Source organism: Archocentrus centrarchus, chromosome 6 (assembly GCF_007364275.1).
Source record: "Archocentrus centrarchus isolate MPI-CPG fArcCen1 chromosome 6, fArcCen1, whole genome shotgun sequence".
Lineage (NCBI taxonomy): Eukaryota > Metazoa > Chordata > Actinopteri > Cichliformes > Cichlidae > Archocentrus > Archocentrus centrarchus.
In genome coordinates, this window is record NC_044351.1 from 33,324,397 (window position 1) to 33,350,612 (window position 26,216).

The following is a 26,216-nucleotide window of genomic DNA, read 5'->3' on the forward strand; positions in this document are numbered from 1 at the left end:
ATCATGCTTACTTTGTGTCCTGTGTCAGTGGGACTTCTTAGTGGATCCCTGTTTTCACTGACAGGATAAAAAGTAACTGGGGTGGTTTCCACAGAAAAAAACTAGGACACTACAGCATCAACAGTAAGATGGCACAGCAAAGAAGAAAATAGAACACAAACTGGAAAACAGATTAGAAACATTTGAGGTTATGCAAAATGAAGCTGCTTATTCAACAATGCACACATGACACACAGTAGTAAATGATTAAAATACACACTGTTTCCAAATGCCATGATGGTAAAGCTTTATTCAGACTACACAGTAGCCACGAGCACAATGAACTGTCAGTTTCATGATGAAAATCAGTGTTTCACTTAAAAACAATAAAAGTGGGCCACTGTTTTAAGAAGCCCAGTGCTCGTCCAGTGTTTTCACTGCAGTGTTTTCACACTGTTGCCTGACCAGCTTCTGTTCACTCTACCAGTTCTTCTGCTTCTGCAGCACACCTCGGTCCCAGCGTGCTACCGTGTGAAATAGAAAAGGCATAATTAGATGATGGCTGGCAGCTGTTCCAGCCAGCCTCTCCTGGTACTGCCCCTGAACCCACTGCCTCACCCTTCCTCTGTAGATGAGCAACAAACCACACACCCCCACCACCATCAAATGCCCCCATCGCCCAACGTAGGACAGGGAGTTGTCTGGATTAAAGAGGAAATGGGAATATTGTTTTCATGCGATGGAGCCACTGCAACCGGGCGTGGTCCGAGAAGAGGGTGACTGAGCATCCCAGGAGAGAGTCGACCACCCACCAAATCATCAAGCATTCCATTTCTACAGAGCTGTAGCGGTGTCATGCTCCGACAACCTTCTGCTAATGTAAGCCACTGGGCGGTCGACCCCCCTTAGCTGCTGGAACAAACTGCATCAAACTGTGACACCTCATTCACCTTTCGATAGTCTGTGCAGAACCATACAGACCATGCACTCTGCATCTCTTCTATTACACCCATCTCCAGCAAGCAGCCAGTTCCTTCTGAATCATTTGTTTTTGTGTTCATGTAACCTATAGAGCCGTGATTGCACCGTCCGACCTGGGCGAGTTACAGTGGTGCTGTATGAGTGTGGTGCAGAAGTGGATTCTGCCTCTCTCTGTGCAATTAGGAGGTTGAGGTAGTATACCTGTGTGGTTTGACCCATGTTCGACCACTTCATAATCAATGTCCCCCACTCGCCGTGTGACCAAATTGGTCCTTGCCACTTGGCAAGTAACTTTGAGCTGGATGAAGGGAGCAATGCAAGTACTTTACTTCCCTGTGTAAGTCTAGCCCCTCTGCTGTACAGGTGTTACTGACGTTCTTGGGCTTGGAGCAAGTTCTCCTGTGATAACCTCCCTGGTGTGTGCTGTTTTGCTCACAAAACTATCCAGAATGTATTGAATTTCATTCTTTCTCTTTCTCATAGTTTTCTTTATGTAGGTCCAACTGCTGTTTGTTTGGGAGAAAATCCCATGGTGGCCTGGGGTACCTGCTGCACTACAAGAGGGTCTAACCATCAATACTAATTGCATTCATTCCTGTGACTGAGCTTACGAATCATGGATTATAACATCTCTAGCACTCAAGCAGCCCATCAGTTTGAGGGTGGTATACTCTAGAATAGAAACTAATGAACTTAACACCCACTAATTCATGTAGTTCATTTAAGACTCCTTGTGTGGAAAATCTTCCATGGAGCAAATCACAGGAACTGCTGGGAGCGCACCAGCGGAGCCACCAGTAGCGCTGCCAGGTGGTCCTCTGCCAGCTTGACTCCTGCCTCCAGGGGCACTGGCCAGTGGCAGCGGACTCACTCCGCCATCATTGCCGGGAGCCCCTCCATGAACTGCTCTAGGACCTCCAGCTCCAGCATCTCCATTACTCCTTCTGACAACGCCAGCCGCAGCCACCTGGCCGCAGTATCCCTGAGGCTTTGGGTGTTCTTGAAAGGCCGATCAACTGTCCAAATACGAGAAACACAGAAGTGGTAATGGTGGTCTTCCATGGAGAAGCCCAGGCAATCTAACACCACCTGGTAGATGCTCAAAACTGCCCTGCAATGCTGGTGGTAGGCTTAGTGCCACCGCCTGAGCCTCTCCAGACAGAGGGGCTGCAGTCACACTGCCCACTGAGTCTCCAGCCACTTACAGGTCTCCATTGTCGCCTCAAACATATCCAGGAAGGACTACAGGTCATTCACCTCTCCTGTCTTGTGATGACTGGGGTTGGAGGGAGCAGCGGTGGTTAAGCTGTGGACTGAGCCACCAGGTTTTCCAATACCAGTGTATGCCGCTCAGTCTGGGCCTGCAACACCTCGAGCTGCTGTCGCTACACCGTTGTGTGCTCTTGGTGCATGGAAGCCAGTTCTGCTGTCATCTGTCCCAGCGCTCACACCCGCTGAATTGGCTGTGGGTCCGGCCTTCTTGTGTCAGGGACCACTGGGTGCCAGTGTAGTGTGTCTGGCACTGATGAACACTTCCAGCTTCCCTGCTTTCACAGGACTCTATGCAGCCCTGTAAAAAACTAAGTACACTTCATGATTCAGTAGCTTGCAGAACCAACTTTAGCAAGCAATAACTGGAAGAAATCATTTTCTGTTTATCAGTCTCTCATAGCAGGATTCTGTCCCACTGTTCGTTACGTTGCTTCATTCATTGAGGTTTGCAGGCATTCGTTTATGCACAGCTCTCTGAAGGTCCCAGCACAGCATTTCAATCAGGTTGACGTCTGGACTTTGACTGGATCATTGCATTACCTTGATTCTTTTCTTTTTTTTAGCCATTCTTTTATAGATTTAAAAAAATATATTTTGTAGTTCTTTCATTTTATTAAATTACATAATTGTAAACCTCATGGTAGTGCTAGAGGGAAAGTTCAGGCACGTGACAACAAAAAAGTCATTAGGATCCACCCTCCTGGGACTGTGGATGCAACAGTATACCAATATACTAGGTTTAAAAAAAACATTTGCTGGTGATGCTTGATATGTAATCACAGCAATCCCATCCAGCCAAGTCAGCAGTATTTATTCTATAGAATAATAATTCAGGAACACTCAGTAGTTTGTTTTAGTATTGGAGAAAGAAAGTTAAACTCTTGAATGTAGTCTCACATATATACATAACATCTTTGCATGTACAGTAGCAGTGGGACTTCTCTGTTACCAGAAGAAGAAGAAGAAGAAGAAAAACAGCCTTTATTGTCCCACAGAGGGAAATTTGGGTGTAACAGCAGCCGCAGTTATTATAAATATAAGTAAAAATATAATAATTCACACTATTAAGAAAAGAATATAAATATATATAAAATCAACAAACAAGATTAACCTTAATACTACTAATAATAACACTATATACAATGTACATGATGTGCCTGTGTACCAGATGTTGAAGCTTAGTAATCAAGCTTTTAATCAATTAGTTACAACATTATAGAGAGCAGAATAAGTACCATGCCAAGCTAAACCATGATCTCCAGAGTCCTCCAAAGAACATATATGCAAATACTGAGTGCAGTTCGTTGAACGGAGAGCATTTCTTGACGTCCCTGTTTCATTCAGGGGCTCCTTTTGTCATCGGGTTCCCTGTCCCTCTGGGCTCTGCTTTATCCCATTTGCCAGCTTTGGTGGACAACTGAAAGACACGAGGAGCTCAAAGTCTAGAGATCTGATTTGCCAGCAGATGTGAAATATGCATGATCTCATCTACAGAAGTCAATCGAATCTCTACGCTTTTCATTTCAGCTTCTAAAAATAACATACATGCTGCTTTGCACCTTTGAAATGCTTGGAAATTCATTTCAAAGGATTTATATGATGTCTATTCCTGAATAGAAATGGATGAATGAATAAATTACTGGCATATAGTGAAACTGACTGTAGAAAGGGAAATGTTTTGCAACCAAATGTTCAGGGACGACTGTATTGTTGTCAGCTAAGTCAAGGAGAAGTGAACTGCAAATAAGACATGACACAGCTGGAGAACAGATAGGGTAGGTAAACAGACTGAAAACTAACAAAAGGCACACGTGACTCAGAACAAATAAAACGCAGATGCAACCAATGAGGGCAAGGACGGACAACTGTAGGAGACAGACACAGACAGGAAGTAAAAACAGCCACGAAGAGCACACAGGAACAGGGTGGTACCTCAAAAGGGCACTGTCACACAGAGACCCTGTGACCTGTGCTAGTAGAGACCCAGAGACCCAGTGCTAGTAACCTAGCTTTGCTGTTTATGAATTATGACCAGGTCACATATGAACTTGTCAGGAAAGTCTGATTAAGATTTTAGCGTTTTAAAATTTGGACTTGATTAATTTGTTGGTGCTCTCACATCTCATCTAAACTGCTTTTGATCTTTCTCTGATTTGGACCCTCGAACTGCCAAACTAGTCAAGTTCTTGGGGAGATGTGGCAAATGTGCTATGAAGAGGTGGAGACCGGTTGGTGTTTGGAGGATTTTTTGTTTTAAGCTGTTTGAAATCAGGTTCATTCTCTTATTATAAGTGGTTATGTTTTTTTTTCACTGTTATCTTGTTACAATAATAGGTTAAGCTCCTCCTTAATTGCTATGTAATTGTTGTTTCCTGGCGTGGGAGGAGCCACTAAACAGAGCTCCGATTTCCAGTTCATTCACTCCATTGATGTTTCAGAAAATCATTACATAAAGAGTGTTGTGTTTTGTGTGTGTAGTAAAGCCGAGGTCCCCAACCCTTGGGCTGCAACCGGTACCGATCCTTATCTGAGTCTGAACGATGTTTTATTTTGAAAAATGGGCAAATCCTCTCCGTTACATCTGTCTATGATTCACTCTTGAGGTCACGTGATACGTTACTACTAAAATTAGAAAGAAGAAAGAAAGAGCTTTATTTGTCACATATATTTACATGCAGTGAAATTCATTCTCTGCATTTAACCCATCACACACATGGAGTATGTAGTACACACAGCACAGCATGGAGCAGGGGGCAGCCAAAGGGCGCCCGGGGAGCAAATTGGGGGGGTGGGCTTGCTCAGGGATGCCAGCCCGAGGATTTGAACCAGGGTCCTCTCAGTGACGAACCCTCTTCTTCTCCCCTAGGCCATCACTCCAGGCCTAGGGAGAAGAAGAGTGAAGCTTGTAAACCTACAAGCTTCACTGGTTCCATGCCTGTCTATCAAACTAGGTTCGTTGACCTACATAATGCCGGTATAAAGCGCTTTGAGTGCTCAGCTAGAGTAGAAAAGCACTATATAAGAATTAGTCCATTTATATTTAGGCGACATTAGGGATAAGTGATGTAGGTGGCTGGGGAGGGGAGGTCTGGACTTCTCTGCTTAAGCTGCTGCCACCGCGACCCGGCCCCAGATAAGCAGAACACAGGAAGGGCTAGATGGGAGCCAGCAGCACAAACATCAACTCACTAAACTAGACTTGGCATGACTTAACTTGACATGAACTAAAGTATAAACGTAAATCTTGAACCAGAAACACACCACAGGAAACTGACGAGGACGCGACAACAAGCAGGGGAAACTCAGGGCTTAAATACATAGAGAGACAATCGGGAAACAAGTAACAGGTGGGGATCACAGCTGGACATGATTATTGAGATGGAACAAGGGAACGCAAATAAGAACACAACAAGACTATCAAAATAAAACAGGAAGAGACTAAACATGATAACGTAGACTTGACCTGTAGAAGGGCTGGCACTCAAAGGGCATCTAAACATGATGAAATGGAACCCTAAAGACACAGGGAACAAAGGAAGGTCAAACTAAACACAAGACACGGACCAAGACAGACACGGGAAGACAACAACAAAGGGAACCAGGAATTCAGTAACATTAATGATAACCAATAACCGAACAATAAACCATAATAATACCATACAATAATATAGAACTCAATGAAAACAGAACCTAAAGGAACTAAAACACAAATGCTGGGTGCTATTTTGCTCACAAATCAAGCAAGGACAGGACCGTCGCGAGATCACGCGTGTACATTGTGAACGAAACTGGCCATGCCCGGTGATAGATTGCAAATTGTGGGGAATAATACTATAGTGCAGCGATCTAGCCAGAGGCAAAGAAAATCAGTCTGGTATCGGCGATAAGGTGGCATGTGCGGAGTGCGCCCGCTTGCTAATTGTAGCGACAGAACAGCTCCAATAGAGAACCAGAGAAATTCTCAGCCCAGCGCAAGACGACCTCAGCACAGAGCATTGCTGGGTGATCAACTGTTGGCTAGAACCCTGAAATAATATAATCTCCTCCGAGTTGGGCTGGGCGATATCGTCACTGCTCCACTTTCCAATAAAGGCAAAAATGCTATAAAAAATATCACAGATCCAACCCTGACCACAACATGGGCGTAAATAAAGGGTGCAAAGTGGCTAACAATTAAAAAAAACACATTGTCAGTGATGGTAAATTTGTCTGTTACTCCAAAAAGCTGCTAACTTGTTGTTCATTGTCTTTCTTAAACTCACATCTTTCAGTTCATGTTAGCAAACAGCGCATTTCTGTGTTACTGCATGTAGGAGTCCATTAGCTCAGGTTTCTGCATGTTTTTTTCCACCCAGAGATCACAAACAAGTTGTAACTCAACGATCAGTGACAGGAAGAATATAATAGATCTCAATAGCCATTAGCATGCCGGAGCAATTACAGTATGTGTGCGTGATGTTGCATCAGTGTGCATCACAGCTGATGATCGTTTGAATCCCATCGGTGATGATGCAGTTGCGGACAAGTGACCTCATTTGCTGCTCTCTCAGCTAAGTGCTTCTTACTGGTGGGATGAGCCGGAAACTGCCCTCCCAGCCCCCTTTCTCTCTCTTTTTTCCACTCCTGTTCTTCCACAGATCACATACATCCATCCGGTTCTCTATTTAATACGATGGTAAAATGGGGCAACATTTACCCTGTCCTCTGTAATGAGTTCTCTATCAGAATAGATAGCATTCTTTCACTTAGTCTTTTCCTAACAGTACCTTACAGAAATGTAATTATGTTCTGCTCTGGCTGGTTTATGGTTAATTATCAGCCTTATTCAAGGTAACCAGGTTGACCGTGACAGTTACATAGCCTTGGGGACTAACTGAGAATGGCTTACAACCACGGCATGCACAAACCCAAAGTGGGGGAATATAGAATTGAATATCCTGAAATCCAGTATTTAGTCTTAGGTCCATGTTTATGCATATTAATGGGTATTAACTTTAATATAAACGCCTCTTAAGCAATTAAAGGTTGATTTTGCACCTTCATCTGATTTTGACTTAAACGTTTGAATGAATTGTCCTCTCAGGTTGAATGCAGTATCCTTAGTGAGCTCTCAAAATGGGAATGGGGAGATTAAAAAGCACAAAGCAACATGTGTGGGAGGATATCAATTAACCATAGCTCAACACCTACGTGTCTGCATAAGCAGAATTATCAACAACTGACAGCATTTGTGATGGTACCTCCAAATCTCTGCATATGTCACGATTTAAGATGAATTTGTCGTTTAGGTTACAAATGTTTAGATATCACCGTGAAAGGGCAGAGCAGTTGAGTTAAATATCAAGAAGACCAGAGAGCAAGAGTGAGTGCTCGTGTTTTTTATAGACTGTATTTACTGAATTTTACCTGTGTCCTTAAAGCTAAATTAGTATTTCCCCGAACACCTGGCCAAGCAGCAGCATGGTTAGGTTAACATTGATGGTAGCTGTAAAGCTTTCCTCAGGCAACATTTGAATTCAGTGTTAACAGGCACACATGAAAAGCTGACAGTGACACGATTTTACACCTATTATCACCTTTGTACTGACTCCATAAAATGAGCTTCCTTTGTAATATCCTTTCTTCTTGCAAGTATTTATGTTAACCATCCAAGTCATTTTATCTCAATAACTGGGGAGTCCATAAGTCATGATGTTTTATCCTGTGGGTAGTTTCAGTTGAATGTGTAATAGCAGTCCATCAGTGCTTATAACTGTAGGTTTGCACTCCAACCAGCAGGTGTGAAGATGAGCCAAAGAGTTCCAAGTGCTGGCTCGGTCCAAAGGCATGTAACAGACATCTGAGGGCCAGAAAAAGTATTTCAAAGGTGCTTTAGCTATGCTGCTATAGACTCAAGCTGCTCAGGGACATCCCATAATGCACTGAGCTCCCCTCCACTCCCTCTACCTGCTCTCTCTCTCTGTGCTCACCTTTCTCTGCCGGAGTCTCTTCCTGATAAAACTGAGCTCTCCTTTCTCATTGAGGTTTTCACTCTAATTTTGTCGTTTTTACCTTAAAATATAAAGCACCTCGAGGTGACTGTTATTGCGACCGGTGCAAAACAGAGAAAATTGAATTGTGTGGCAGCATCATTAGTTGTGTTTCTCTTTTCTGTACATTTTTTTCTTTGTTGGCAGCTGATCTAATACTGCTGTTTAAGATATAAAATTACAGTTATGTTTGTTTGCTCAGACATCCTTTAAACCCTCCAGAACTGAAACACAAAACCCCAATTTTGAGAGCTACTTTCACAAATATGACAAACTCCTCTGGCACATGAAAATAATATCTGCAAACTATTTTATCTGCGCTCAAAACAGAAGATTGTTCAATCACAGCTGTTCAGAAAAGAAAACACTGAGAGTTCAGTAAAAACAACACAGTGCTCAATTTTTTTTTTTATAATATAGCAAATTCATTTAGACTTTAAATATGTATTAGTTCAGGATATTGTAAATACTGCAGCAATTACAATATTGAATGTTCGTGGAATTAGCACGCTGCATACAGTAACTGTTACAGGTTTTACAAAAGGCCAAAAGCTAAATTCATGATGTACTCTGAATTAATATATTACAGTAAATATATATAACAATATATTCAGTAAAATGTAACTGTAACTGTGTAACCAAGGTTAACAACCATCAGAGATGGACACTTAAGGTAAAAAGTGCTTTGCTTTTCAACAGAGGAGCTTCACGAGAAGACGTTCTCCCGTAAAGGTGATTTTCAGAGGTAATAGATATATGTTAAATATATGAATAATGGATCTTTTGGCAGTTAATGGGATTTTATCTGAAGTCGAGGTTCGTGGTGTTGCTCTTCCTTCTTTCTCCTCACTTCTTACTTGCTCTCTTCCTCCTCTGCCTCTCAGATGGCTTCCATGTCTGCTGTCAGTCTTCAACTCACCGGTGTTGACTGTGCACTCTGAACTGGTTTATATTTAACCATTTTATTTATATTTTTCATCATTCACAACAACTGTGAAAAATGTTGTGTGGTGGCTCCTGCTTCCCTGATATATGATTATTGTGGTATATAGTTGTCATGGTTGATGAAAGCTGATGGTGTGGCGTGTAAAAGGTGACAACCCAAATGCAGGACTCTGAGGCAGGCGGGTGTGAATTAACAAAAGGTGAGCCCCTCCCCCTCGGTGCCGAAATGAGGTCCGAGTGATGCCATAGCCTATGCAGGGATGCACTATGACTGCTGTATGTACGCAAAACATGGCAACACTGGAGGACTCGCTAAGTTGGCAACACTGGCGGCACTGATTGCAGCTCTCCACCCACGTGACAGAATGTTCTTTATACTCAAAATGAGTTGATATCATTCATGAGCGATAATGTTTGAGATATGCTTGACAGATTATAGGTCAACAAGTCATTTACAACAATATAAATACCAGCAATAATTTTTTTTTTTGGCAATCCCAGAAATCACTTTTTGGCACAGACCGGCTATTCAGATGACAAACTGCTCCACTGCCACTGAGTACAGTGTGTGGCATGTATATTTTGTATCATGCAGAGCAGCACACATTCAAATTCAAATTAAAATCAGTTTATTGCATCCTATAAATTCTAGCAGATAGGTATATCTGTTTATTTGTGCAACAATACAATGTTTTAATAAACAGGAAATAGTATATTTATTTAGTATACCATGATTTCCAGCATTCAACACCAGGGTGTTTTTTTAATACTTCCTATTACATTAAAATAAATAAAATAAAATAAAAGAACCAGGTGAAATTAAATGTCATGAAAAAAGATCAACATTTTCTTTGTACACTTTTGGGGGGGGGGGGGGTACTCTTTGCACTCTTTGTAAATATTATAATTGTGACTGACCCCTAAAGCAAAGCACAAATCACATGGGACGGGACGGCAAAATAAAACAGGAAGTGAGATAATGCAGAAACGCAGACTAGACACAACACGGGGAGACAGACACACTGAGGAAAACAGACACAGAGGGGGGACACTGCGGGACAGAACACAGGGACCACTGAAACCAGAAACCAGTGACCACAAAAACTAATGCAAATGTCCATTCACACAAAACACTAGGTTGCAGACCTGGGTTCATGACAATAGTATTATACTGTTCTATCATAGAAAAAGCAACTCAGCAGCACAAGTCAATAAAACCATCTCTTAGATGCAACATTAAAGTGATAGACACATCAATACATTTATAATAATTTAAAATTTTTACTATCTGTAATTTTGCCCACATTGCCTATATTCAGCTATAAATGTCCCCTTATGAATGTTCACTATAGTGAACTTTACATTTGATTATACTCAGAAGAAGGAGATGGAGTGTGATTGTGCAGATGTTTGTAAAAGATGAATGTAGCCACGTCTCCAAGTCTTGAGCTGTTGTCAGTGAGATTTATCCCCTTTGTTACACTAATAAACACTGTAACTTACAAATTTAACTTCAGGTTGTATTCAGTATTACTTGGAGCTTGTCTTATGGAACTTGACCCATAAATTGAGGAAACTGAGAACAATAAGCAAAGGAGCCAGGGGGCCATTTTTCCACAGACTTCTATACAGTCAGAGAGGTTTCCCCAGCTGGTCATTAAAAAGATTCAAGATTCAAGAAGACTTCATTGTCATTATATGTAAACATATAATGAAAAAAGAATGCAGGTTTAAGGCACTTTAGCACTGGATTCACTTCCAGACCTGTAAACTACATCATTTTTTTTATATGCACGGTCTATGAGCCGTCCCTAGCTTCACAGTTTGCATGTGCATGTACTAGGTGAGCCAATCAGAGAATGAGTGTGTGTCCAGCAGTATGTTCCCTGCAGCAGTCACAAAACTTGCATCATTCCTAATGAGATAGGCACACTATTAGAACATTTTGTTGATAATTTTCGTGGCAGTGGCGCAGTGGGTAGGCGCTCGCCTTGCAGCCAGAAGGTTGCAGGTTGTCCATGGGCAAGACACTTAAACCACATTGCCTAATGGTAGCGCCGGTCTCTGGCTGCATGACCGCCGATGCTCGTCTCTGGATGAGTGATCTGGAATGATCATTTCGTTGTGTGCCTTGTGCGCACAATGACAATGAGTTGAATCTAATCTAATCTAATCTAATTTCATCAGTTAACCTAGTTAAGACGAGCTGAAAAAGTACATAATTTCATGGCTCATACTGGGAATGGTAACAAAAAAAAAACAGATTGGCTCAGTCCAGACAAATGTAGCATGTTTAAAAGCTTCGTATTTTCTGCAAGGAACAGATGGCAACCAAAATAAAAGACCAACATGACTGCAGATCTTGCTATTGTGTGCTGTTAGCGTAAATAAGCAGCAGCTTGCTAACAATTTTACTGTACAGACTTCATGTCAGTGTTTGTTTCTGCTGCCTCCAAGGGACAAAAAATACTTTTTGTTTACACTGATAAAAAAAAAAAAAAGCTGTCTGAAAGTAAAGTCTGTGGTTTTTAAAGCAACTTAGTGAGCAGAAAATTTCACGTGACTGAATACAGCATGTCAGTACTGCCCAAACTATCCTGAGACATACTTGGGCTTTTTTTTCATAAGACTCATCTTGCTCCATCACAACAAGAGGAGCGATCGCCGGAGCACAAAATATCCACACAGCAACACACACCTCTCAGAAAGAGCTTCGCAGCAGCTTTCTACAAATTGCCTTCAAGAGCCCAAGAGGGATAAATTAAGCAGACAAATTGGCACCATGTGCAGCCTGAAGGTGCTGTGCTATCGGATCGTTCCTAGTGCCTGTTGATAAGTTGAATTACATCCAAGAAGCACTTTATCTTCACTAATGCACCTTTATTTTAAATGGGCCCCCAGATTTGATAGTAATGAATGATCTGCGTCCTGGAATTGTAAATCTAAATGGTTGATGGTGTTGCTATGATCGGCAAAAATGCCGCGTCAGCATTCTGTCTTTGTGGTTTTATCTCTAAGTAGCTGTACAGTCTGAAATTGAAGTGTCATCCCGTTGTATGCGTAACACAAGGAAACCTCATACAGAATATTATCCAAACATCACTCCGCAGCCCCTGCTGCTTCATAGTTTTGCTGTTAAATCAGCTGTTTTTTTTTTACATTGCAGACTTTTCCTGCCCTTAGAAAAACCATAATGAGCAATAATAATATGCACACCTCAATATGATGGCAGAAATGCTGATAACTCAACTTAAGTAACATATTTCTATAGACTACATAATTGATTTAAACATATTCATTTGGATCAAGTAGGAAACATTATTTGCTTCTGCAACTGATGTGCAGCTACCTCCAACTCAAAGCTTGTTAGAAGAGTCATATTATTGTTACATCATTTGTTTATTATTATTCTTAATAATAATAATAATACAGCTGCAGTTAGCAGGTTTCACTTGCTGTTGCTAGCTAGCTAATTATTGCAAAGTTGACTGAAAACTTTTAATGAGCAGCTTTATTCTTGGACTGTTGGTTAATCCTACTCTTGTACTACAGTAGTAGTATTAAAAATGTGGTAACAATATTGTTTCATTCAAATGTAGCCCTGAGCACATGCTTTCTAGAGTAAAACCCTTCTTTGAAAAGCAACACGATGATTAAAACCTCGTAATTTCCCACATTAATAACCCTCAGGTTTGCTAGCTAGTGTTTACTTGGCAACAGCAACAGTTGCTAATGCTAACCTGAACTCTGATAGCATCCAGGATCGGCTTTTGCAAAGTGGGGAACCAACATGAACATTTCAGGCATAAAAGTTTCACATCATTAGTTAACTTGTAGCTCTTTAGCAATAAAGTGACACCTAATGTTGTATTTCTGTAGCTCATAACCTAGAAATGCTTTTTCAATTTGAACGGCTTAAAGAAAAATTTTTTTATCTTCAAAAAGATTTACACTCCCTAAAAAGTTAAGGGCCAACACAGAGACACAGACAAGCATTCACACCTGTGTGCAATTTAGACTCATCTATTAACCTAACCCCCCACCTTTGGACTGTGGGAGGAAAGCGGAGTACCCGGGAAGAACATGCAAACTCCACACAGAAAGGCCTGGGTCAGGGTGGATTCAAACGCTGGACCTTCTTGCTGTGAGGCAGCAGTGCTAACCACTAAGCCACCATTTAAAAAAAAAAAAAATCTTGTGCCAGAGAATGTCCGGGGTTTTGCCAGCACTACTGTATTACAGTAGAGTTTATTAAATGGTTTCACACTGATTGATTTCAGAGTTGGTTAAAAAAAAAGGAAAAAAAATTGTTACATTAATTATTTAGAATAATTAATTATACCTGAGACAGAGACAAAATCAGTCAGGATCGCACACCAAATGACATCCTGTGCTTTTCTATACAGCTGTCTCATGACAAGTCTCATTTACATTCAACTCATTTGATACATAAAGTGGCTTCAGGTGTCATAAACAGATATCAACTATTGCATGTTATTTGGTTTTGTAATTATTCGTAGGCTTCTGTAATACCAGCAGAATAAGTTTTTTTTTTTTTTTTTTAAAAAGGAGTGAAAATCCAATCATGGCAATGATGATCTGAGTGTGAGAAGCATCACAATAAACGTGACAGGTGCACTAATGAGAGCCTCACCAGAAAAGGAGCAACATTAAACAGCGTTCATCCCCAAAACTGCTTAAAATAACCTTTAGGTTGATGCAGAGTGGAGACATCTTTGTGTCATCATGCAGATTTTCTTCTTTGAAGAGCAAAGTCAAATTATACAATTGGACACAAACATGGTTTCTTTTAAACAACATGAAAATAATTCATATGTTGTGGAGATAATATCACATACTTTTTGTAGACACTGAAAGTGGTCAGTGACTTCTGAAATAGTTGCAGAAGAATGAAAAACAGGTTGCAGCTCCTCCAAATCAGATGATATGAAAGATGCTGTTTAACCGTCCAACAAGTGCTCTGGCTGTAACAGATTTATGCTTTAATCTGCAGGAAACCACTTTCAAGTGACCAGGTTATAAAAAAAAAAAACTGAGGTCAAGTTTTGACGTAGGCCAAAATCAAGTACATTTGTAGGAAGACACTTACAGCCACTTCCACTCTCAAAAATTCATCCTGAGTTAATGTGGAAAACTGGTTTCCATGTTGGAAAATGCCACAGCTACCAAGAGCATCTTAATAATGACTGTGGCTGCCAGATTGTGCTGCAGTTGCTAGGATAACTGGATCTGAGACACCTGCACATCAGTCCAGGAGTGGCAGAGGAGACGAACAAACACGTGAGCGACGTGTGGCTGAAAGCAAAGGCAGCACCACTGAAATGCATTTTAAGCACTTCTCAGGGTTCAGGGATCTTTATGTCTTTGTGATAGATGGGATTAAAGCTGCGGTGATATAATTTTGCCGTTGGATCAAATGCACACTCATAAGTTGCTTCAGCCTGGAGTAACATTTAGTTACTTTTGGAGGTGCAATCTTCCTTTAACTAGAAAACCTGTTTGAAACTCTGACGTCGCCTCTCTGCTCAAAACTGAACCACAGACAGACAGATGTCGACATTGTTTCCATGTAGGATATAGATTGGATTATTGCAAAGAAGGAATTAAATGCATTTATATTTTTTCAATAGTACACAATAGTAACTAATATGATCAGTACATGATATGTAACTGGAAATTTTGACTTTGTCAGATGGAAACATGGCTCCTCTGCCCATCAGGCCTGTTTAATCCTCGTTTGGTCTGAAACTATATGTAAATGTGCAATTTGCGGTTTATTATCAAAGAAATTCAATTAATGCAGCTTTTTTTCCAACACTACAAAGAACCAGCAAAGCGCTTTCCTTGATATTCTATCGTTTAATGTGTCCGATTTCTTGCTAATTGGAAAATAGTCACAGGAGGAACATCAGACGCAGACATGCTGATATTTTGCCTGTCGGCATTTCAGCAGGCGTTCGGTCCTAGCACAGCAACTGCAACTCTGAGGGTGTGTGTAATAGAAAGTGTGTTTGTCACAAGGTTTTCATGGACCTTTCAATCACAGCACTCTGTTGGGGGGGGTTCACGACACAGGTGTGAGTAGAGGAAAAAAAGGCCTGAGGGGGAGGCACGTGTTTGTATCTGTCGCTTTCATTCTCTCTCTGAAGCATCGTCTCTGCATCTCACACGCCCCATAAATCAATCCATGCTATATATATAGAGAAATATTTATTAATGACATCTGAATGGACAATTTACACAGTCTGCCTTAGGTTCATAATACATGTGTTTACAATATGATTAGTATCTCACAACAAAAAAGATATTTAAAAATGACTCAAAAAAATGATGCATGCATGGTACCTACAAACACGGAAGAAATCTTTATTTGTGACAGTGTCCAATACAAAGCCATAAACAATACTGGTATTAATCTGATTAAAAACAAACAAACAAAAACAAACAAACAAACACTGGCTTATTAAAACTACCACAGAGTATGGTCCCAGTTAAAGGAAAACAACATTGAGAGTCATTACAGTGGGACAGGGCAGCTCCAGGTAAATGTTTCAGTATGGGATCATCAGTTCACTAATTTAAAGGGGACCTATAATGCTCATTTCCTGCTCCATCTTTTTTTTTTTCTAATTCTGGGACTCTGATAGAGTAGCTTTGCATGACTCAGAGTTTAAAAAAAAAAAAAAGCTCAGTTCATGCATTGTTTTTTAGCTTCCTACCCCCGCCCTTTAAACCACATTCCTTCTGATTGGCTGCCCTTCGTAAGGAGCTGTTTGAACAGTCAGAGCTGTGTGCTGAGATGACCATATTAGGAGTGTCTCACCTGACTGACATCATATGGATCTATGAGGAAAAAAATCTTTTGGCACACAGAGATTACTACATTGGCCTCAATATTTGAAATGCTTGCCATGTTTATTATGAACACCCCCCTGTTCTAACAATATATAATATTAAACAAAAAGCATTATAGGACCCCTTTAATTTCAAAGGCTCCTCACTTTTAGCAAATTATTTAGGGTTATCACCTTCATTATCTGTTAAACATCTCGCTAAATTGGAACACTGGATGATAAAATGGCAAAGCACATCAAAAAGGCACAAAGGAGTCCCAAAGGGGTTGCACAATAACATCTGCAGTCATCGTGTGGTCCCTAAGGAGAACTGTGATTTGTTACAACACGGGTTTGATTTTCTGTAGCATCTGGGAACATGGTGACATCACTACAGAAAAACACGAGCAGCCACATAATCAGACAGACTGCAAACAAGTCAGCGGTTCATCCAGGCTGCTCAGACCACCTCATTCGGCACGTTAAATCAAAGTGAGCTCGTGTAATCTCATCACATGGGAAAATCTCTCTCCTTTACAGTCCACAGATTATGCTTGGTTTTCATGGCTCATCAGTCTCATTTCCAGCAGCTGTTTCCTGTGCAAGAGCTCTAAAAGCAGTCAAAACTTTCTGAGTGGCAAATTTTTACAAAGTAAGCGTTTCTCTGCAAGAGTGTGAGATGATTTCCAAAAGTAACTATAACACGTGTGACAGTGAAAAAACAAATGAGTGAATGCGGCTGTACAGCGTCTATACTATAACCATAAGTCATACAGCTTTACATAAATCTGTTATTTCATGTTATGCATATTTTCCAATTATGTTTTAAAGTCCTTGTAAGGCTAAATGACATTAGTACATCAGTAAGTTCTGGTTGGTTTCTGGGTTACAAAGTGTTACAATGATGGTCACATTGGTTATCATGATGTTGTTATGATAATATGAGTGGACTGCCCTTTTTCCACTGATGACAACTTATGTTTCCTTTATTATGACCACACCCTGTTAACAAAGTATGCCAATCTAACATGCACTAAAAGGAAAATTCCTTCTGTCAGATGTTTTACACATTCTTGGATTAAATCCTCTTCAATTTTATTTGACCTAATTTGCATTCGACTCTCCTCTGTTCACGTCTGCTCCGGCTGCCACTGGCAACTTACTGTATAACCAACACGTGACGAGTATGAATGTTCAACACAACAAATAAAACGCTGAAACGAGCTGAAATGTGTTGATCTGAACAGTGATGCTTTCTAATTCTGCCACTCACCTTTCTAGCTCCTACTATGGAGCAAACATGTTGCCTAGGATAGCTCATCACTTGCACAAATCAACAGTCACAGCTTTACATATTCACCTAAAAATATAATATTTTGGTCCACAGACGGCAATTTCCCTAAAAAAAAACAAAAAAAAAGGCAGAAGCTTAATCTGTTAGATAATCTGTTAATTCTGTCAGTAACAGGTCAATATGACAAAAGTATTGTACTAGTTTAGTTGGAATGTCGTTAAGTGTTTATTTGGTTGTGAAGACACAAGAGGAAGTAAGAAATGGGAATTAGACTTTGCTCCAATCTTAGCACACTAACACTTAGCTCACTCTAATGACACACAGTTTGAATATTGGCTTATAGCTGATGTTAGCCCACTACTGCAGTCACTTGTTAGTTTCACTTTGCACTGTATGTTTTAACCTTAAGTAGGACTCTCTGTTGGCCCATCGTTCTCCCACCCTGAGGCTGTGTGTGCGTGTGTGTGTGTGTGCGTGCGTGTGCGTGTGTGTGTGTGTGTGTGTGTGTGTGTGGTTATGGTGATGGTGGTGTCTTCAGGGAATTGGTGGATCCTCCTTGGCTCCCACTCACTGTCGCTCCCTGTCCGACCCACTGGACCACAACAGAGAAAGAGAGTTTGTGAGTTAAATAATGAAGGGAACAAAAGTCTAGAAACTTCCAAAGCCTGGATTGACAGATTCACCAAATATACATTACAAGCCAGGAAACTATGGTTTGCATCCCAGTTTATGACTGTTGGGTTAATTGGAATAATTAAAAAAAAAATGTGCATCCCTTTGGCAGAAAATGTGCTTTGAAAGAGTGAAATGGGGCAGTTCACCTGACACATACCTATAAAATGAGTCATGTCAGTGAAGTCATGTGGCCTCAGATTCAACAGGCTGTTCTCAATTATTGCACAATGTAAATTATTATAATATTCTATAATTCCATGTAAAGTGTGTATAGTGTATAGTGTGAATTACTTATTTTTATTCTTCTTATTTATATGTGTGTGTATATATGGTTGCAGGTACAAAATACATTTCACTGTGCATTGTACTGTACTGTGTCTAACTGTGCACGTGACAAATAAACACTATCTTCTCTTATCAATCCCATTTTGCCAAAGCCTCTGGCTTGTCACTCCAAACACATCATTTATAAAAGCAAAGGGTAATTGGTGCGAAGGGACGTTTTCCTTTGTAAAAGTAATCAAGTAGTTTATAGTGTGTAATCTATCCCAGCAGGTAAAAGCAAAACGTGAAACCAAGTGGAAAACATAAAAGGGCAAATCATAATTTTCTGACTAACAAACCGGTGACTCGGGACCTGTTCATGTTGCATGTTTCTGTAATGCAGTAATGTCATGTTAAGTGCAAACTGACAGAAACAACTCCGCTGCTGCTAACACAAACATGTGCACAGACAGCATGCTGACGCCAGCCCAGCAGCCAGAGCCTGATCTTCAACAGGTAACAGCAGAGGGGAGAGGCTCTGAAGCCTTCATTGACTGTGTGTCCTCATTTGGATAGGAGTTTGTCAGCATTCGGGACTACAACTGAAGGTTTCTATTAATCACTGCTAATTATATATGGCCATATTATGGAGTAATGCAGAATAAATGTGAAGTGTAGTCTGACAAATGACCTTCTCCAGGGACTAAATAAATAATTTAATACATTGCTTTAAAAAAAAAAGTAACAAGTAACATGCAACACAGTATTTTTTTAAGGAACAACCCCAAAACTGCTTATGACAACCTCACCTCTCCAACCTCTTTAAGTAGACTTCACATATCTGTATTAATGGGGCCGTTATCTGTCTGTGGCCAGTACTGCATCATGCACTGGTACCAAAAGGGTTTCAGGTGGTATCTGATGAAACAGCATTATGTGACAGCCTGGCGTGAGAACACATTGGATTAAACCCGGCTCAGACCTTCAGTCTGTGTAAACTCAGGGTAAACAGATACGGGGAGTTTACTGCTGGGTGAAGTCGAAGCACGTGTCATATCAGCCATTCAGGCTGGTCTCTGAATACTTCACCTTTAAAGCTACTCGCAGGACACTTTGTACTGGCAGTGTGTTGACAGTACACTTTAAGATTTCAGACTAAAATCTGTTTAGAAACGTGTGTGTTGGACTGTGTTTGTCAGCGTTTCATCCACTCCTGCCAACAGAAACATCAGAGGGAAACACTCGTTTCAGCACACCGTGTCTTTGGTAGTAGTTTGGGTTATTTCTGAACTGTGAGCTCAGTCTTTAAAAGGGCAGCAAGAGTAAATTCATGTGTCACAAATGTCTGCTAATTATTTCGCTTCATTTAATTTTGTTTAGCGGTTTATGACCCGACAGAGGAAGGTGAATTCAGCATCAGTGAACTTTGGTGGGTTGGAAATTTCTGTTTTGAATATTAGTGTAAAACATCATCTGTGAAAAAAATCATAAACCACAAATTTGTTCCTGACAGAAATCCCACAAAATTATGCTGAATAATTAATTTGTTGGATCTGTCAAAGGAGCATTTTTATCATTTTGATCTGGTCCTCTTTGATGGGAATCGAACCTGCGCTGGAGCAGAATCAAAGTGCGGGCTGCCGTGAAGAAGTGGTTTAACCTGAGGCAGCCCTGTGAGGCTGAAGAGCCAGAGATATAAACTCCAAAGCTGGCTTAGGAATCACACTAACCGCACTTGATGAGAGCAGCCCCTCCAGTGTGCATTTCTGCTACCCAGCTACTCATTCATGTGACAAAGTGGAGGCAACTGAGCTTTCAGCTTTCTGCATGTACTTTCTACTCAGCAGCATCTGAACCAGTGTGTGTGTGTGTGTGTGTGTGTGTGTGTTTACACTCTGGGCCAAAGAGCTCAATCTGCTGAATTATTAATGCTCTCAGTGGTCAGGGGGTCATTCCAACACTTTAGAAAAGCTGTAAACTAAAGTGGACAGGAAACCTTTAAGTGTGTGTGTGTGTGTGTGTGAGCCAGCTTGTCACACGTGTTTAGTTTTATTTGTTGAAACATGCATGTTGTGTGACTGTGTGAATACTCGATGCATACGTATCACCATTCTGCATATGCTTCAGCTACATATGTGTGTGTATAAGTGTGTGCGAGGATGTGTGAACTATCCTGTGGGCCAGTTCCCCTCAGGTCTTCGGTGTGGATCTCTACATGAATAAGCCATTAGCTGAGGTCTCAGACTCTGCTGCTGCTGCAGTCCAGAGCTGCTGCTAATAGCCTTAGACAAGAATTGCTGCTGGTGAGTGTTTGACACAGCTCATTGTTTTTGTGGACGGGTGTGTTAGTGCTATACAAACGGTCCTAGAGGCAGCGAAAGAGCTCTCTGGCCTCATCACTGTGGAAAATATCAGGGTCACTGGGCTCTCACCAACACTGAAAGTACACAGCGTGACAGCTCGTGCTTCATCTACTTCTTTTAGGAGGGATTCCTGAATGGCTTTCTTGGTTCGGAGTTGTTAACTTGGAGAAGTGGGTAGATTTTTGTTGTCTGGATGTAACTAAATTAATCATGCTGACTGACACTGTGGTGTAAAAAGGAGGCTTAACGACCTGCATGTCATTTTCAAAGGTGGAATAAAAGCAGCTGAATGTTGTTTCCTGTTGCTTCTCTCTTAAAATATGCACAGTCAGACTAAAAGCAAATAAATCATTCACAGGTAAAACGCCGAGATGGAGAAACTAGAGCGACCAAAACAGCTGAGATACTGTGCAAAATATAACTAGGAGCAGAATGCAATGAATAGCAGTTCATTTGAACCCCACATTTAACTGAAAATAACACAAAGACAAAATGTTGAGACTGATTTCTGACTTTGATACCAGAAAAAACAATGAAATCACTGTAAAGTCTCTGAGGAGTAAAGCTGTATATTGAAAGGAATTTGTTGATTTGTGTAACTCTCATTAAAGCCTTCAAGGCTAAAAACCACTGCTAAATGCAGGTGATGCTTTAAAAAGAGGCATGAACGTGTTATGGAAATCACCGAACTTCTGAAAATTATTGCCACTCAACAAAGTGTGTTAAAACTCATAAACCACATAAACCTTAAATTATTACACCAACACCCAGTTTAAGGTTTATGCCACAGCTGCCCTCAAACTAACAGTACTGGTAATTATCAGAATCATTTTTTAATGTTTCTGCAGTGGTTAATCCACCAGCATGCACCAGCACTTCATTCAAAATTATATTTTAATGCTAAAATATGTTGCTGCCAAATCTACTGTTTTACAAAAAAAAAAAAAGATGATAAAATAAAAAGTAAGCTATTATTATTATTTTTTTTTATTTACTTGCATTCCTGAATCGACAAATTAGTTTTAGTGGTTGAATATTATGCTTGATTAATTTCAGGGTGCTAGCATGATTTTATTTTTACATTTTTAATATTATGCTTTATATATTAGATCTAATTTAGATTAAAAAATCTAAATGTATAAATACCAACAGTTTTAAAGCAGTTGAGATAATTAAACAAGCATTTTATCACCAACCTGAGACCTTTATTATGATGTAAAGCAGTGATGATAGTGAAAAGGATATTTCATCATCCAGAGGACCCCACGGGGTCTTCATGGCTAGATGAAAAGTTTTGCAGCTTTCTCTTGTATAAATATGGATATAATTAGCTAAATCCAATCAGCGGACTGGTACACTTTCCATGTCAGCTGGTGCAGCCAATGCAAATGTTAAGTTGTCATAAAACTGTTTATTTCATTTCAAAGTTAGATGAACGTTCCTGGTACCAAAGCCCAAAATTAATCAGTGTATCCATGTTAAAGTCTGTGGTGCAGCTGCAAGAACTGTCACTGTTATTAAAACACTCTAGAATACATCAAATGTATAAAACAGTTATTACTGGTTATTATGTTTTAAATACATTTCACTGTGCATTGTACTGTGTATAACTGTGCATGTGACGAATAAACACTATCTTATTATCTTATTATCTTATCTTATGTTTATCATTTTTGTAATAGAAACTTTTAAACTCTAATAGGATTATAATTTTCTTAAACTCACTTGAGTGATGTCACCCCCGTCCACCCTGTTACCTGAGTGTGTTTTGTTTTTTAATTAACTAATTAAAATAAAGCAATATTATAAATATCTTTGTGGTTAATTTTAATAGAATAGATGGACAAAAAAATAGACCAAATTTAATTAAAATTCTTTTATAATCTAACAGACATCATGCTTCAGAACAGATTATGCCTTTTTAAAGGTAATACTTGTTTATTAAGACCCTCTTAAATACATTTGCCTCACAGCAGATGTAACATGAAAGGGATTGTACATTCAAACCACTTACAGTATCAATAGAGGTGAGAATGTCCCGTAACAGAGGGGAACATTTTGCACTCTTCACATGGAAAATTTGGACAAATTTTCTATAGCATAATATCAGGAGCTTGACACGTTTCTCGAAGGCTGGGACCGGGGTGCCCACGTCATGTCGTGTCATGTCTGACGCCAGGCGTTCCTCTTTGAGCTGTTTCATCTTGTGATCCCCTTTAGCTGAATACCAAAATGTTTCTCTTTGACGGCTCGACATGAATTTACATGAATGGGTTCAGCATCTGTTTTAGCGCGCTCTGGTTTTTTGTTTTTGTTTTGTTTTTTAATGAGTGTGGGCTGGGATTTCAGAAATAGAAGCAGCTCAGTGAACGCAGCCACCTCTCTCTGTGCCCCCCCTCCCTCTGACAACTAGGTGCCTCTGCTGTGGCAATCACAACAAAGTGAGTCAAGCAGACATGGGGGCTGTGCAGTATTTTTGTTATGTAATTGTTTTACTTCTTTTTGTTTGACTGTATCTTCAAATGAACTGTATAAAACGTATACAGAACATGGAAAGTGATGCTTATTTAAAATCATTTCCTTTGTTTCTCTGTTTTTTATGTAAAGAGGGCTCCGTTCTGAAGCAGAACTGTTTTTAGATGACAGAAGCTTTCACAGCGTGTTGTTTGGGACTGCGTCAGACTACTGACGCTCCTTTACCTTTCCACAGTCGGATCAGAGTGAATTAAAAGGGGCTGAAGGGGCAGAACCGCCACAAAACTGCAGTTTCACAAAGGCCCACTTGAGGCTGGCTCCAAAAATGTTTACAGCCTGGTGTGTGCCAGCCATATACAACATGAAAAAAATATAGCTTCTGGGTTGCAAACTGAATTTAATGCCCCAACAGGGGGCGATTACTACGGTCGCAAACAGACTTTCAGTTTCACAGAAGTCTGTGGGAAATGGCCCCTGGCTTCCTCACTCTGTGACCGCACTAAACACCCACCTGGTGACTTTATGGACTCGGTTGCTACTTTCAGGCATAGATGGTATAAAATACGCAGCCGCAATGATGTAACCCATTTATTAATGAACTCCCGTTATGAATCGTTGAGCAGAGCATGGCCATCCTGGTGTTTGAAACTGGAGTTAAGCCGCCTTTCTATCGAAGTTCTGCTCATTGGCTGGTGACCTGTCAGTCACAGGTCGTTACCCAATACACATGTGGGTTCAGTCAGATCCACACCGAGAAGGCACTGGAGAAAACACTCAGCTCCACGTTTTGTAACGGGCTCTCACCTGGGTGATGTCATGACGGCTACGTCCATGATTTATATACAATTCATGGTGCCAACACAGGCTGTCTGTAAGGTTTAGCTAATTCAAGTCAATAAACAGGACATATCAGCCACCTTGCTAACCAAGCTAGTGCATGCTAGCTGATAACCCTGGCCACTGCATCCTGCAACAACAACAACAAAAAACCCCTGTTGTTAAAAGCCTTTAAAGAAGGTACAGTGATTAGCAGCGATGCTATATTTGAAATCCAATAAAATAGCTTGCCTGTCAGAAAGGCAGTGCCTAGTGGCTCATCAACTTACTACAGCTCTAGTAGACCTTTTCTCCACTCTTCAGGCATCCTCTTACTCTCCAAGATTGTGTTAAACAATGTGGTCAAGAAGTCCGTCGCCCTCTCTCCTAGAAATCTTCATCAAAATCTAAATCTAAATTTTATTTTGCAGATCCACTGCATTTTTCTTTAGCAGCACACTGAGCCTTGGTAAAACGTCTCTACATTGTAACCATCTACAACAAACAATTTGATTGATTGCCATAAACTTTTTGGTGGTGACCTTTGTGTTCCCTTCAGGATCAAATAAAAAATGAATGATGTTCACCCTTTCATCTAACACCTCAGCAGCTACTCAGTAATTTCTGTTAAAAAAAATAGTGCTAAAGGGTTTGTTCCAGTATCCTCATGAGGAAAATGTTATGCAATATTTACTCTGTAAGAGTTTATTGTAGTATATCTCCACTTTAAAACGTCTCGTACACAAAGCAGGCCGTACCTCCACGAGCGGGTGCCAGTGTGCAATTGGCTTTCGCGGGTACGTCAGCATCTCGTTCCAGTGGTCCCGGCCCAGGCTCTCGGCCTCGCTGCCCACCCTGCACACCCCGATCACTTCGTTATGTCCAACCCTGCAGGATAGCAAAGAACAGCACCGACTCCAACATGTTCTACCAACCAGTGAATGTGTTACAGGAGAGTGACAAGTGTACAGAAGGAACTAACCGATCGTAGTCCATGACAGCTATCAGCAGGCTGATCTGATCAATACTTTCAGGAGGAACATCAAACACAATGGCTTCATTGTACACCGGGTTCAGAGTGTTACGCTTAGTCGATGTCTTTCTCTTCTTTAGCCTTCGACCATCACACATCAGAGACACTTTCACATATGGATCTGAGAAGAGATCAGCTGTTAGGCATCACCCTCACATCAATTAGCAAAACACTGAACTAGCTGCCAACGATCAAGCACACGAATACCTTCTCTTACTACACTGTACTGCTGATCAGCACCCACCTGAAGCTCCAGTGATGTCCATGGCTTTGAGATTTCTGGCTTTAATGATTGTGATGGTAAGCCTGCCAGCCGTTGGGAGATAACACAGTGAGAACATCAGCTCTCCAAGGTCCACATTGTCCTATAAACAAATATATTTCTATATTAGTACTGTGGCATCCTTTTCATATCAAACTTTAATTCGCTTTTCAGATTCAATGCCATAGTCGCAGATGGCACACACAGGAATCTCTCTATTGACAGTCTAGATGCGAAAATAGAACAGAAGGCTGAGTGATAAAAATACACTGTATGGGTAATGAAAAACATAACTGCTAATAAAACAAGCATGAAAGGACCAAAACAAAATTAAGTAGCATCTATTTCAGGAAACTTTAAGGGTTTATAGTGGATCCAACATATGATGTCAGAGAAATGACACTTTTGTTTGCGCCTCAGATGTGGATCATGGCTGCAGCACCTTAGTAAGAAAAAGCCTTTCAGAATCACGTCTGGATGATTCATCATTGCTCATTAAATCAGCTCAGCGTTACTGTATCACAGCGCCTGTGTCCACACTGATTCGGGATATTTGTTGCATCTCTAAATCAGTATGAACTCAAATGTGTGGAACTACTATTTTTCCCCCACACGAACTTCCCTGCTTCTGCAGCTTATTCACATTCATACACATGCCAGGCTCTTTTTCCCAATTAACACGTCTGAAAATAACGTGTGATGGCGCGATGGTGAGCAGTGCATGTATGAGGCACAAGCAGTGACAAGATTTCTTACGGGGAAACTCTGATTTCTATTTTTATGCCTTTCATCATTTCTGGCTGGCATTTAGCTCCATGTTAAGAAACCTTAAAAATTAAATTGACCACAACAAGGATTTTTAAAGAAGTAACAGACTGACTTGTAATTTTTAAAATAAAAACTGCAAATGGAAGTTTCAGTGGACGTGGCAGGAAAGCAGGTTAACAGTGATTAATACAGAGGATGCTCATGAT

General features: G+C 40.6%; 1 protein-coding gene across 1 annotated transcript in view; it reads right to left on the reverse strand.

Annotated features, from left to right (window-relative positions):
• Positions 1 to 15,477: 15,477 nt before the first annotated feature.
• Positions 15,478 to 26,216, reverse strand: part of syt9b (synaptotagmin IXb) — a 54,819-nt gene continuing 44,080 nt past the window's right edge. Inside the window, 4 exon segments of the mRNA XM_030732300.1 lie at positions 15,478 to 17,946; positions 24,706 to 24,835; positions 24,930 to 25,101; positions 25,225 to 25,345. Of these exon segments, the coding sequence (XP_030588160.1) occupies positions 17,869 to 17,946; positions 24,706 to 24,835; positions 24,930 to 25,101; positions 25,225 to 25,345 (501 nt within the window). The 3' untranslated portion in view covers positions 15,478 to 17,868.